Genomic DNA, 15,683 nt, shown 5'->3' on the forward strand with positions numbered 1-15,683 from the left:
CCTTAGTTGAGATGAATGCAAAATTCATTTATATCTTTAGGTCAGGTCACAGTATACTGAGAATTTATCATTGCTTTTTTTCTGCAGTGATGAGAAGTTTGTCTGTCTTTTTTTTTTCTCCTTCTTTTTTGGGGGATGCGGGGGGCGAGTAGGTGATTGGTATAGTGGTCCTGCAGCAGATCTTGAGACAGAACCTGATGAGGAATGGGTGAAAAACAGAAAAGATGAAAGTCGTGCTTTCCAGGAATGGGATGAAGATGCTGACATAGATGAATCTGGTAGGTAAATTCTGATTTTGCTGATTTTTTTGGTGATGATATAGCTATAAGAAATAATGGTGTAAAATCAGTTTAAAATACAGCTTTTTATCATAGTTGATACCAGTACATTAAAATAATGACAAATCTAGTAATACTTACATTCTGTCTAGATTAAATGCTTACTAAATGAAGTAGCTGGGTGGAGGGGAAAAAAAAGATGAATAGGGGATGAGGGAGGGGAGAAGCAGGCAGCTGGTTTTAATGAGCTGAATTAATTCATCTAGGGGAGAGCAAACATGAGTGCAGGTGAAGAGTTATGGGCATGTGTCTGGAGTTAGGAAGGAGGTAAAAGCTAGGCTTCATCTCTTCAGGAAGTTTGGATGAATCCTCTTGCATCCTAATGCATTCTAGGCTTAGTTTTAAATTTGTCTTAAGCTGTTATATCACAGGATATGAAATGCCCTGTGAGATAGTATTTCAATGTATAAAGCAAGTCGGTGGAAACAGCTGTCCCAGACAGCCCTGAGCAGTAGTACATAATCTGTAGTAAATATTTATCCAAAGTCCTTTAATGATAATTTTCTATTAAGACTTTTACTGTTTTTACTTGCTGTTGGAGTTAAACTCTTCAGGACTGTCAGAAAGACAAGCAGATATTTTTTAAAGATGAGGCTTAAGTAGTACGTTGAGCTAGAATTCGGCAGAAGTTTGATGTAGGGTACTTTCTGAAACTTATGCCTTGTTAAGCTTGCTTTAGTTTCCCAAGAACTTGTTTGAAGTAAGATGGCAATGTGAATTCCAAATGACTGAAAGCACATTTTAAGTCTTTCTCTTCCATTTTATTTTGCAGAAGAAGCAGCTGAATATTCACTTGCCATTAATATAGCACAAATGGAAAAACGTTTACTTCATGGCTTAATTCATAATGTCCTCCAGCATGTAGGCTCCTCAGTGAAGACATTAGTATTGGCCTACAGTTCTGCAGTGTCTAACAAAATGGTATGTAATTTGAAACTGGCATTTAATAATTGTGGCTATGCAACCTCTAATTAATAACTGATGTGCCCAAGTTTAAAACACTGGGGTAGTGAAAATGAATTGCAATTCAAGAGAATGTTAATTCTTACATTGTCTCTTGACACTGTGTGCAACCTCATTTGCTTGTGTCTTCACTGATTATTTTCCTTTCCTTTTCCAGGTTAGACAGATCTTGGAGCTTTGCCCCAACTTGGAATATTTGGATCTCACTCAAACTGATATTTCAGACTCTGCATTTGAAAGGTTAGATAATTGTTGTTTCCTTTAAAAAAAAAAAAAAAAAATCCAGCTTTTTGAGGGGGGAAAGCATTCAAACATGTCTTAGTCCATTGCCAATAAAGAGAGAAATAGAGAAATCCCATTTAGGATTCACACATAACTAAGAACTAAACCAGAGTAACAAATCAATGAAATAGCAAGTGAAGCATGTAACTTTGTAATGGCCATTTAAAATGCTGTCTTCACTATTGGATATGTATTACCTATCAATGTGTGGCTATCCATAACAATAATTGTGTGTTGTTCTAGTATTAACAACTTGAAATTGTCCATGGATTTTTACAGAGTCACTCAGTTATGGTAGTTCTCTTGGTCTGATATAGCTGGTAGGGTTTGTAATACTGCTAATTAAGACACTGATCAAATGGTAGGCAAAGCTGTAAGGCTTAAGTGTAGTAATTGTGGATTCCTGAGTTTTACTGAAGCCTGCAGAAGTTTCATTGATGTAGTGGGATGGTGCATGGATGCAGAGCCTGCACCAATAGGTCTTATTGTGATACTGAAATTCAGTGGCTGTGTCAGTGTTCAACACTTTCATCATATAGTGCTCTCAAGTTTTAGGTGTTAACTACGTAGAAAATTTTACCAGCACGGATGCTGGTAACAACCCTCTGCAGCTTGGTGAAGTTTTAGTTGAAATAAAAGCTTTGTGGAATTTCTGTGGCTCAGAAATCAATCTTTGTGAGCTTTTGTCAATCTCTAGTAAAACTTACATTATTTGCCCCTCCTCATATATCTAGATTTCCAACAACCCAATTTGTAACTCAGAAAATTAGTTGGGCTTGCTGTAAATATAAGCAATCACTTACGGAAAGTAAATGATAGTTAACATTAACTATGGATAGGTAAAGGTCACTTAAATCAGCTATATACTTTTATAGCAAATAATGTAATAATATTACTGTAGATCAAATTTCTATTTCTTTTGAAAAAGATAAGGCTGAAGGGGTGAGGTTTTGTTAATATGAAAAAGTCTGATTTTATTACCATCTCCAATCCTAATCACTTTTATGGAGTAATTAATACTCCACACAGAATGTGTTTCAGGAATCCAGCTATTCTCTCTGAAAGAAATGGGAAATTACAGGAGGATATATGATCTAAGTACACTGAAATTTCAGTATGCGTAAACAGCCAAGCTTGAGAAACTCAGATACTAGAAATTACAACTATTAAAATACTTTGAACTGAATATTGCATCTCAGGTGTAAATTTTGGGGGTGGGGTGGATTTGTGAGTTCAGTAAGTTTTTTCAGCCTTCTGAGAAGTTAACTGTGATGTATAGTAACTTAGATGGCTCTTGGTAACTGCCTTATACACAACAGAAGCTGCTTTTTGAAATTGGCCATGTACATATTTGGTGTTTGCAGTCTGATCTACTTTTTAAAAATTTGTTCAATGTATGGCCAATTTGGACTTTGAAGTCTCAGTGGCAAATTTGGACTTCTTTTAAGTCTTAGCATATGGAAAAAATATAGGTTGTTACTGAGTCATGATTCATTTCACATTTCTTTAGACATAATATTTCTAGGCATATATACAGCACTTGGAGTATCAGATCTAACTTGTCTGGGGTCTTTTCTTTAAATATTCTGTGAATTAAGTATTTTGCTTGTGAAATGTTCTTTTGTATATTTAGCCTTAACATCTGTTTCTGAACAAAAACTAAAAAAAAAAATAATCCAAAAACCCAACCAAAATAAACCAACCCAAAACCAACCAACCAACCCACTTTTTTCTCTGATTTCAGTTGGTCTTCAGTTGGTTATTGTCAAAATCTACGTCACCTTGATCTGTCTGGATGTGAAAAAATCACAGATGTGGCTATAGAGAGGATTTCCAGAGCACTGGGTATCATATCAACTCACCATACCAGAGGTATTCTGAAAAGCTGCAGAAACAGAAATGCTAAGACTTTGTGGAAAAACAGAGAGATTACTCTGCAGTCCAACAAGAAGTATAATTGTTTGCATGAGATCAACAATGAAAACCTCATTGAGGGAGGAGATGGTGAGCAGCATTGGACTAAACCTGACAGCTCAGAAAACTTCAATTCTGCTTATGTGTGGATGCTAGATGCAGATGATTTAGCTGACATTGAAGATGCTGCAGAGTGGAGACACAGAAACGTTGAAGGATTTTGTCTTACAGAACCAACATCCCATATTAATTGTTCTGCATCATGCTACAGTAGAGAAATTTATGGATTAAGGACTAGAGGGTGGCAGCAGCACTGTGCTTCTACTGACTTGATTTACTGCGGTCACTCATTTTGTTGTGCTGGGACAGCACTAAGAACTATTCGAGCACTTCCAGAGTCCTCTGCACTGTGTAAAAACTCAACAAGGACTAAGCAGTCAGAGAAAAAAGACTCTGTATACTCTGGGAGTGAAAAAACAGATGAAGAGACTGCACGAGTTCTTCAGTTTCTCAGTCTTTCTGGATGTTACCAGATCACAGACCGTGCTCTCAGGTGAGGAGGCATTTTTGAGCTATTTTGCTGCAGTATGTTTTTTCTAATTTTATTTGTTGGGTCATTCTGGGGTGAATCTGCCTAGTTTCAGTAGAAACATTTTTATCAAAGAAGCTCTGGTAAGTCTTAAGTGGTCTGTGCATCTTAAAATATTTATAGTACCAGACTTGAAAACTTTATCCAGCTTTTGCTCTGTGGATTTAAAAAAAAAATAATCTTTTAGACATACTCACAAAAATACTTGACTTCAGAGGATTTGTTGTTCTAGGTAGTATTAATGCTTTGATCTTTAGTGATTTCTCATTAGGAAATTGTGTTGATTCACTAATATTTTTTCATTATGCCTGTCAATATGCTTGAGACTTTATAAAACTGGAGTAACATCTCATTTAACCTGTCTTGATAGTGACATAATTTCTGGACAGGCTGGATCGATGGGCTGAGGCCAATTGTATGAAGTTCAACAAGGCCAAGTGCCGGGTCCTGCACTTGGGTCACAGCAACCCCATGCAGCGCTACAGGCTTGGGGAAGAGTGGCTGGAAAGCTGCCCGGCGGAAAAGGACCTGGGGGTGCTGGTCGACAGCCAGCAGAATATGAGCCAGCAGTGTGCCCAGGTGGCCAAGAAGGCTGATAGCATCCTGGCCTGCATGAGAAATAGTGTGGCCAGCAGGAGCAGGGAGGTGATTGTCCCCCTCTCTTCAGCACTCCTGAGGCTGCACCTCAAATACTGTGTTCAGTTTCGGGCCCCTCAGGACAAGAAAGACATTGAGGTGCTGCAGCATGTCCAGAGAAGAAAAAACTGGTGAAGGGTCTAGAGAGCAAGTCTGATGAGGAGCGGTTGAGACAACTGGGGTTGTTCAGTCTGGAGAAAAGGAGGCTCGGGGGAGACCTTATCGCTCTCTACAACTACCTGAAAGGAGGTTGTAGCGAGGTGGGTGTCAGTCTCTTTTCCCAAGAAACAAGCAATAGGATCAGAGGAAACAGCCTCGAGTTGCGCCAGGGAAGGTTTAGATGGGGTATGAGGAAAAATTTCTTCACTGAAAGGGTTGTCAAGCACTGGAACAGTCTGCCCAGGGAAGTGGTTGAGTCACCATCCCTGGAGGTATTTAAAAGACATGTAGATGTGACACTCAGGGACATGGTTTAGTGGTGCACTTGGCAGTGTTAGGTTTATGGTTGGACTTCATGATCTTAAGGGTCTTTTCCAACATAAATGATTCTATGATAATTTTGTATGTGCAGAACATCATGTTAAATATTACTTCATATAACAATTAAAGGAGGAGAAAAAATAGTTGACTTGAACATTGAGATGGTTTCAAGAGTTAGAAAATTTCCTGTGTGTGATATTTGCCATTGATATTTTGTATTGTGTCAGAAAAACGTAGTTACTGCTTCATAATGAAAATGGGATGAGGCTGAAGTACTTGCAGCCACCTGCTCAGGTATGCTGCAGCACTTAGGGCTAACTAAAGTTTCTTGAAGTGCGAAGACTTCATGCCTATCTGTACTTGTATGCTGTAGTCAACTGAGAAATAGCGTGAGGCACTGCTGGCATTGATTTGTCTCTCCGGAGACTTCATCCCCATTTGATGTTCAGAAGTACCAGCTGTTCAAATGTCTCCTGTAGTAGAGGTTTGGACACTCTTTCACTCACCAGTGTTAGTTTTGCTCGGAGTAAGCTTCAGATAGCTGTGCTTCGTGTTTGAGCTTGTTGCTCTTCAAGTGTTAGAGGGGACTGGTACTGCTGAGTTTTCCTTTAGGTGCTGATTAGGTCATGCTGTGTGTAGTTTGCATGTTACTGGTCTTTTTTTTTTTTTTCTTTTTTCTTTTTTCTTTTTTTTCCATGACTCAGTAATCTAGGACCAAAGGGAGTTTTGGTCACTGAGTCATGGGAAGGGTTTAGTTGTGGTGCCGGTTTCCCACTGGTGCTTTTTGGATAAGACAGTATTTAAGAGCTGAGAGTGTGCTGCAACAAGTGCTTCTTGAACTCACCAGAATAGTTTGAGGCCCTGAGGAAAGCAAGTGAAACCTAACAGAAACACTTGCCAGTTCATTTCATTGAAAGGTTGTTAGCTGGTTTTGTGGTCAACAGTTCTACTTCTGCCTGCTGACAGGAGAAAGTGGTAGTGATGCTCTGAAGGCATTTTCAGTTTTATGTCCTGGCTTGAATCTGCAGCTTGGTGATTCAAACCTGGTGGTTTTTTTCAGGGGGGGTGAGCTTGTTTGTGATTGAATGTGAGCTCGCAGAGAAGGCAATGTGATGTTTCTCAGAGAAGAATGTGATGTTTGTGATTGCCCTGTGAGCTCACAGAGAAGCAAGCAGACTAATGTGGAGTGATTGCTCAGGTGTGATACATGCATGAGGCTGTTGCTTCAGCAAACTTGTGCACTCAGAGGAAAAACAGAGAATCCAATTGAATAACAAGATGGTGTGTTGGCACAGGGAGGCTCTGCTGTCAGTCCTAGGAAAATACAAATTTGGACTCCAAAATAATTTTAACAACAACAAAAAAATACAAGACAGTCAAACTTCTGGAAGCGTAATACACCAGACTTGGGAATGTCATGTTTTCAGGGTGAGTTGAGGAATATACATCACCTTGGAGGAGTTGCCAGAATCAGTGGTGTTTTGGAGAAGAATGTCTTGGTAGTTCTTTGAAATACTTGGTCATCTCTGGAGTCATTCATAAACAAAGTGATTTACCATTTAAGTCTGTCAGAAGGAATTGTTAGTTTCAGTTCATTTTACAGATCTGTTATGCAGCTTCAGGGGTGACTCCCTTTATAGGGCACGGAACTGCCAGATTTAAAACTACATGGTTTATTAGAGGTGTGTTTTTTTGTTATGAGATGCAGTTAAGTCTGTGACTTGGCAACATAGTGGAGTACTTGTCAGTCTACACTGTGTGGGCTCTTAACACCTCTCTTCTGTCTGTTAACAGGGCATTGACTTTGGGAGGAGGACTGCCGCATTTGGAACACCTTAATCTCTCGGGTTGTCTCACTGTAACTGGTGCAGGCCTGCAGGATTTAGTTTCTGCATGCCCTTCTCTAAATGACGAACACTTTTACTACTGTGACAACATTAACGGTAATGTCTTTTTATGAAGACGTGATGCTTTTCTGGGGAGCAACGTTTGCTTTAAGGACACTTTTTAAAGCAAAACAAAAAGAACCACCAAACCCCTATTTTTTTTTTTTAGCTGTGTAGCACTAATTTTCACAGATTAATTATGAAATGACAACTGTTAAGTGAGTTTTTCCTCATTTGTTCTTTTGGGTTTTTTTGCTTGACACTAGTACAGTTCTGTATTACCTAAGAAAGCATTTTTAGTCCATGTATCTCATAATTTAGTTTAGCCTAAGTAATAGGGGCTAGAAAGTAAGTGTCCATATAGCTAATACACACTTGCCCTCTCCGTATCTTCCCTGTAAACCATGTAATTGTACGTTTTCTTTATGGTCGTAACTTCAGACAGAGGCCTCATTAGATTGGTACCAAAGTGCTGAATTTTAGGAAAGGAATGGCTTGTGTTTTGCCATGCAAACCTCCCATATTGCAGTAGTTTTGGTATAGGATATTTTTGATCCTACCATCATGTGTCCTTATGGAAAATGTAATTTAGTTTTTCTGGTTTTGCTTCAGTCAGTAACTTAGGGATGGATCTAAGCTGGAGAAGGATCTGGATAAATGCATAAAATACGTTTATGGTGTAAGTCTTTTCAGTGTTCACCACACTGGAATTCAGTCTATTATGTTAGGTCCAGTAAGCATTCATAGCATTAGAGATGGGAACCATGGTGTGACTTGTATTCTATGTGTGAATTTAAAACAGGTAAGTGCAACAGAAGGGGACGGAAAAGGAGGAAAATAACTGAGTTCACAGGATTATAAGAGCTAATTGCGTGTAAAACAAAATCATATTCCCTGGAGTTCATGGTATTCAGCTCAATAATTTGCATCTATATTGAGATATAGCCACAGCAGGGGTACAGGATGCCAGAGCTTTGGTACTACAAGTAAATCTGTACTGACGTTTGGGTATTCAGTCCATTGAAATTGATATAAGATGATGCACTTGGATTGGATCCTAATATTAGAAGTGAAAGTATTAAATCATATTTTGCTTCCATAATTTTTGCACTACGTTATGCACTTTTTTGACACTGCTGGTTTTTTTTTCGAGAGACTTGCTTTTTGTTACTTCCTTCCATTCCATCCAGACTACAGCTTTTAAAAATCTTCTAGCATTTCAACCTGGGAACCTTAAGATTCCTTTTTTAAAATCCTTCACTGACTCTCCTTCCTGCATTGTGTTGAGTTTAAAGATATTTTCAAAGACCAGTTAAAAGCCTTTTTCTTTTACATCTGATTCCGTACTATTTTTCCTCTGTCTTCACTTCTGTCAGTAATACCAGACTTGATGTTCTGTTTGTCTTCAGACATTTCTGTTTATCTTTGTGTCCCTAAAATACACTATGTTGTCTTAGTATTAGTTTACAAAGCCAGAATCTCTTCTGTGAGTGTACCACTTTAAAGCTTGGCTGTTCCATAATATCCTCAAGAAATTATTTATATTTAAACAGAATCTTTTTTGGAATTACTCTGTAAAGTTGTCCTGATCCTCTTCCTGTTTATTTCCTTCCTTTTACTGCCTGCTGGAAGCTGTGAGCCTATAAGCTCTGCTTGGTTCTGTAAAGTATCACGCATGCCTTTGTATGAACAGTTACTCCTGTAGAAAGAAATCAACAGGAGAATAAGGCTGTAATGGTCTGACTTCTGACATCTATTGAGAAATAGTAGCATCTCAGAAGTTTGTGGCTGTTTTCTTTAAGAAGGAAGTCGATAAAAACTTCAAAGGGGTGTTCTGAGCCAAATTTTGAAATAGGAAATAACCTTTTATAACTGAATCTCCCGTAGTTTTATCTGGGTACTGTTCTTTGTATTTTCACTCAAACTTCATTGCGATAGGGCTATTCAGTGTGAAACTAATACCTTAGTCCACTCTGTGAGCAGCAGGATTTCTGTGACAGCTTGAACGATTTCTGTATCATTTGGTATTTCTAAAGTAACTGTAGGGAAAGCAATAGCTGTTTCATTTAAATCAATCCATATCTGAAGCTGTTTATGTTTGCACATATATAGATTGTATAATTAACTGCTGCACAAAGATTACTGATCTGTAAGCATGTAGAGAATAATTTCATAATTTTCTTTGCCCACCAGCTTATCAGGGATTATTTTCGGGGAAGGAGATATGTTCTGGGATCATGTTGGAAAACACATCAGTCTTGCAGAACAAAAAATGGAGCTAACAGCATGGAATTTAGCCATCTTTGAATAATAAAGATACCATTTTGTCATCTGTTGATAAATAAGGGCTTTACTTTCACCTACAGCCTATTTTCAGATTGTTTTTCCTATAAACACTGAGCCTAATGGGGGTGCTTATACAGAGCTTCACTGGATTTTCTTTGTGGAGGGCTTGCTGGACTTGTTTAGTAGGCATGTTTGTTTGCAGTTTTCAGATTTTCATTGCAAGTGCTGGTCTAACCATAGCTACTCTACCTTTTTAGTAGACTAAAACTAAAAAGGTAGAGCAGCTGTGGTTAGACAGACTCAGTTGGGTCTCAGTCACAGAATACTGTTGCACAGCAGTAATATACTGCAGTTTTTATGAGCAGAGACCATGAATTTGCACACACTTCCAAATTTATTTTCTGTTTACTGTTAGTATGACTTCAATTCTTGATTTGCATACTAATGTTTAGGATCTATGCCTGTGTTTTGCTCAACACTGGAGACTTGGAGTTAGATAACGCTTAGCTGCAGCTGAAAACAAATCCGTCAGTATATACCACTTCTAATTGCTGATTTTTTTTTTAATGTCTAAAACACATTTGGTTGTAGATCACACTGGACTCAGTAAGAATAGTTTAATGTTTGAATTACCTCTTGCCACTTAGAATTTTATATTCCCCCATAGGCTGTATTGTCCAGCTGTGTTCCATCTCCTTACTGTATTCTCAGTTTTAAAGCCTGGAGTGCTGTCAGCTTCAGGATTAGAAAAATGGGGCTCCCTAATTTCTGCAGTAGTAGCTCTTTGCAGCTTTTAACTATGATTCAGTTTCTAGAGTTTTTTTTAATGATGTAGTCCTCAGGTGCTGTAATTAAAGAAATAGGGTGTTAATGAAATAAAGTTGTGGTGATTCTGATGATTCACTCTGTTCTTCTGGCATTTAGAAGTTCATTGGTCATAGTTTGATCCGTCTTCCAGCAATGGAGCCAAGACTTTGCAATTTGTTAGGCTTTATGGACTCCTGTGTGCAGATTTATATGGGGATGCATTGTTGTTAGGAGACCAAACTCTTGAAGTCTAAGTTCTACAGATAACCAAGGTGCTTTCATAAAGGTCTCTAAGTGTAACTTCACAAAAGGCTGATAGAGAGTAGCACTTGGTAAACTCAGATTTGAATTGAATATTGCCTTTATATATTTTTTTAAAGCTAATGCTTAATTTGATCACTTTTTTGGTAATTCTCTTGTAATGTATTACTTTTGCTATATTACCATCAAATACGGTATGCAGCGTTGATGATGGAGCCTCTCACTGGTGGTGGCTGTGAAAAAGAACTCTTTCCTTCTCTCCTTTGTCATCCTCCCAGCTCATTCTTACTGCCGTCTGGCGGCCAGCACTAGTCTTTCTGTAGCTACTTGGTAAACTCAATCAAGAACTTGGGGAGCTGAAAGCACCCTCCTTTTTTTTTTCTTTTTTTTTTTTCCTTTTTTTTTTTCCCTTCCCCTTTTCTTCCTAGGTGGGTCAGGGATCCATCTTCCTGTAGACCACATGACTGTTTCTGCCGCACAGGCGAGAGCTAGAACAAGTGGCTAAAGAGGGGTGGTGGTGGCAGCCAGTTGTCCTGGTTGGAGTGGTTCTTTCACTGTGGTCTTGGTCTGGGTTGTTGTGTATTCTTGGTGAAATGCCTAACTTCTAGGAAACTTTGGCTAGCTTTTGTTACTCCATTTTGTTACATGTACTAGTGGAACCAAATAGCTGTGCTTCTTTCTCATGTTGCAAGATGTGTTTATATGTACTTTATTTGAAAACACAGAGCTGTTCATCATGAGTAAACAGACCTCTGTTCTGGGTCACCTGAAGCTTCTGAGAGTAATCAGATGTGAATGTAGAGACCATTACAACAATCCAGTTTAGAGGTAACTGAACCAGTAATGTAGACTGTGGCAGGTTGGATGAGAATCTGATTAACTTTGCCCTCCCAGATGAACCAGCCCAAAACATGTTTAATTTAGGCACTTTGCTGCTAGCTCTTAAGTCTTCACAGTCAGTAGAAAGAGAGGCACCCTTCTGAAAGTGGTTCAGCCCCACTGTAAGATCTGAAATGACCATCTTGCTCACTGGGCAGTACAAAAGGAACTGTATACAGTTACCGTGTTGCTTAACCTGGTGCATCAGTGAGGTGAGATGAATTGGAGACCTTGTATATAGGGTCCAAAGGAAACAGGAGAGAGTGTTTTTTGGCAAGATTAAAGAGGCCATTTGAACTTAAGCAGAGATATTTGGATGGGACTTTGTTTTCAAACTGAGGTCAGTAGCAAAGACTAGGGAAATCAGAGATTAGGAAGCCAAAGAGATGTAGCCAAAAGTCAGTTTTAGTAAATAAAGCTAGGGAAACAAAAACAGTCTCTGTGGCTATCAAAGGCAAAGGCATTTGAATTTTGCTATCTGTATCAAATGTAAAAAGAACAAGCAAAGGAGGGCTAGGGAATTTATAGAGGAGATAAATGACCTGTGATGGAGGACAGCAATTGACATGTCAAAACATAAATGAAATGAGTATCATTGAATAGCCTTACTGTTAAAACAACCATTAATGACACTTCCTACCCTGTTGCAGTAAGAGCATAAAATACCCTCCAAATCACGGGAATTGCCTGTATATGCTAAGAAAGAATACAGGGTGGCAGATTTCAGGAGATGTGGTTTGAACCCCGAGTATTTAATTTCATCAGAGTTCTTTATCAGAGGCTATAAAGGAAAGTTAGTGATGGTATGAGGACTAGACATGGGACAAGAAATGCAGCATAGGAAGAAGGGTGAATTTTCACTGTGATGTGGTTAATGTAATTTGTAATTCAGTGCCTAATAAATTAGGAAATGAATCTATAAGCTTTTCAGATGATGCAGTTTACTTAGAAGTTTTTGCTGTAGCGTCTAAGTTGCTATAAGACTGGTTTAAATTTAAAACTGAAAGCTAATTAAAGGATAGGAAGAAAGGGCTGGGCTTAATGGTCACTGTTCAGGATGGACAGGAATCTGGAAGGTGACATCTCCCTCCCCATTCCGCCCGCAAGAGTTCTGTGCTGTGATCAGTCTTATTCAGTGTTTCCATTGCTCTTGTGGTCTAAGAAATGCACACAGTAATTTCTAAGTTCTTGAGTGGTACTGAGCAGCCTCAAGCAACGATACTGGTGCTGAAGATTTCCAGAAGGTCTTCTTACGAGCTTCAGTATAGCTGTATGTATGGTTATATGTCTGTGTGGTTGGGTATAATCAAACTGTTATTGCATGAAACTGAATTCAGAGCTGGCAGTTGCAACATGGAGACAATGATTTCAGAGAGGTGTCAGTGCTAATTCTGAGATCTTTCCTGTTTGCAGCAGCAGCCAAAAAAGCCACCAGTGTTATGCATCATCAGGGTGTTGAGAACAAGATAGAGGGTGTTGCTGCACGGTCCTGGAAGCCTTGGGGCACTCACATGTGGAGCAATGCCTGTGGTTTTGGTCTCCCCGTCTTGAGGAGTGTATGTAGTGGAGTTACAGAAGACACAGAAGAGGTCTCCTAAAAAGAATTAGGGAACTGAGCAGCTGTCTTGCAAGGAGGCACTCAAAAGGCTGGAATGATTCAATCTGGGAATGAGAAGGATGAAAGGAGGATGACTTAACAGAACTGGGAAAGCAGTAGATGAGGTGAATGTGCAGCAGTAACTCTCCAAATTCTGCAGTATTAGAGCTCAGCAACAGTAGATGAAGAGGGTAGGCAATTGATTCAAAGCAGATGCACAATGTAGTGAACTTTGTCCTGTGGGGAATTGTGGAAGCAGCATCAGCAGGTTTAAAAAGAGGTTAAACATAAAAGATATGCAGAATAGGCTTATATTGTCTCCCTAGATAACACTTGCTGTTGCCAGTGATGAAGGTAGTGTTAGATAGACCATTGGTCAGACCTAGAAGGGCAGCGTTTATGTTCCATTTATGAGCATAAGGAAGAACATTCTTAAAACGAGCAAGAAAAAGATGGAAAACAATATTGAAGTATACTGAGTATTTCCTTCCTTGGGATGTTGGGGCTCTATACATTTTGTCAACAAGCATTTTACTAGAAATGTGACAGTTGCTTCAAAATTACTGATGTGCTGCTTAGCTGTGGCAATGATGAGGAAGGTCAGCTACGACTTGGAAAAAGCTGCTGCACAGAACATGCTCTGCTTAACCAGCTATTCAGAAGCACCGAGTCTCCTTTTTAAAGGACTTATGAAGAAGCTTTCAAACTCTAGCTCGTAAGTGACTTGGAAGATCAAAATTTAGTTCAGGTGAATAAAAAGATTTAAAAAGGAAAATGAGTTTATTGACAACTGAAAAGTTTACTATTTTGCATACTGTAACCATTGTCCTTTATTATAGCTTCAGGTTTGTTTTATTCAGTCTCATGCATGTTAACTTAATTACCTTGTAGAATATTCCTCACGGGTGTGTGGCATGAAGCAGAAAGCTGATTTCCAGACACCAGGTTCTTGGAAATTAATTGAATTATGACTTTAAAGTACTGTTCAAGGGGAAAAAACAAGCCAGACATAGCACGGTGCCCTAGTTCATTAAATGATTTTGCTAGTCTTTTCTAAATGTATTAAAACCACCTTAATTACTCTTTGATTTGTATCAAATACAAAGGGGGGAAATTTGGGTTGTCCTGGTTAGGTCTTTACCAGCTTGTTTTAGTTAACTTAGCAACTCACTTCCAATTTACGTTGGGTGCCAGAGTTCAGCCAACTTGTATGTAAATGTTTATGTCTCTAAAGAAGGCATATGGCTATAGGAAATAAGATCCTGTACTAATAAATCTGATAGTTTCTTATCTCATGATCATTTAACATTTCAAATTAAAGGGATAACAGTAAGCAAAGGTAAGTGGAGGTGGGTTGAATTAGTGTTGGTTTGTACTCTCTGTGCTCAGACCTTTCTCTTTTGGAATGGCTAGTTTTTAGCCTTATGGCTTCTGATAACTGCAGTGATACTAAAGGTGATTTTCTCTTTAGTTTTTCAATTTCCAGTCAGCATATGTGAGGTCTAGCCAACCATGAAATGTCACAGAGAAAAAACCTTCCAGACTAAAAAACTGTTTCCATTATGGTAGAAGTAGTTTCGGACATTATGATTTCTTTGGTAATGCCATGAAGTCATCAACTGAATTTGAAAAATGGGAGTTAAATATGCATTATGAAAATATACCTCAATTCTGAAAGCTACCTGTGAGAGCTTGCTTAAACTTGCTTATTTAGTGTTGCTCATCATACATCGGTGTCATTTTGAATTTGTTATCTTCAAGGGACTAAGCTATCGGAGCAAAAATATCTTGAAAAATAACTGTTCCAATTGAGGTTTTTATACTGTGATAGTACTGGCAGTGTTTCAGACTTCACAGTGCTGAAAGCACTTCAGTGTATTAAAAAACCCCAAAGTTTTATGAACTACCAGGTTATGAGAATTCTGAATCTAAGTAAATGGCCTTTTCTTCTTTTCACATTTGTTCTGTTTTTGTGCAGGTCCTCATGCTGAAACCGCCAGTGGATGCCAGAATTTGCAGTGTGGTTTTCGGGCCTGCTGCCGCTCTGGCGAATGACCGCTGACTTCTGATCTTTCAGTCTACTTCATTTAGCTCAGCAGGCTTCCTTTCATGCACTTTACTTACAGTTTGCATCTTGTGTTAACAATCCTTGGAGTGAGATTTGTTATACTAGCCTGACCCTGCCCACAACTTCAGAATCTTAATTATGAGTGTACTGTACAGTGTTGTAACAATCTCACAATCTCATTTGGTTTGAAGGGTGTTGGGTTTTGTTTTACTTAATTTGGGGAAGATGGGAAAACATTCAATTTTTTTAATGCCACTTTCTTCCAAGTTTGGCACTTAAATATACTTTACTGGATTATTTTGTGTTAAGTAAGTGAATGTTTTTTTTATTTTGAATCCGTAAGTACAATATAAAGCTCTGCAGAGAATTTGAAACGTATTGTTTGCATTTGGGTAACAATTATACATCTTTAGGAGCCTTGTTTCTTCCCCTTTCCTCTCATCCTTAAGTCATTCTTTATATTGCAAAATTAGGAAAATTCACACCTTCCTTTTGCATTTGGTTTTGTATTTGGGCTTAAAAGACATACTCAAATAAAACATTCCCACCAATAAATGTATGTACTAGTTGAATATATATGCTTTTAAGGTGTAATACCCAGCCATACCATGCCAGTAGGCTGCAGAGATTGGGTGGATGGGTGTTGTGGTTGCAGAGCTGTGAACCTTGCAGTGTGTGGGGGTGTTTTGTTTTGGGT

General features: G+C 38.6%; 1 protein-coding gene across 1 annotated transcript in view; it reads left to right on the top strand.

Annotated features, from left to right (window-relative positions):
• FBXL5 (F-box and leucine rich repeat protein 5) overlaps nt 1-15,541 on the top strand; it is a 37,093-nt gene extending 21,552 nt beyond the window's left edge. The window contains exons 6-11 of the mRNA XM_069793343.1: nt 153-278; nt 1,111-1,259; nt 1,459-1,541; nt 3,328-4,050; nt 6,997-7,145; nt 14,897-15,541. Of these exons, the coding sequence (XP_069649444.1) occupies nt 153-278; nt 1,111-1,259; nt 1,459-1,541; nt 3,328-4,050; nt 6,997-7,145; nt 14,897-14,973 (1,307 nt within the window). The 3' untranslated portion in view covers nt 14,974-15,541. The remainder of the gene's footprint in view (nt 1-152; nt 279-1,110; nt 1,260-1,458; nt 1,542-3,327; nt 4,051-6,996; nt 7,146-14,896) is intronic.
• Nucleotides 15,542-15,683: the final 142 nt, after the last annotated feature.

Source organism: Haliaeetus albicilla, chromosome 1, assembly GCF_947461875.1.
Source record: "Haliaeetus albicilla chromosome 1, bHalAlb1.1, whole genome shotgun sequence".
Lineage (NCBI taxonomy): Eukaryota > Metazoa > Chordata > Aves > Accipitriformes > Accipitridae > Haliaeetus > Haliaeetus albicilla.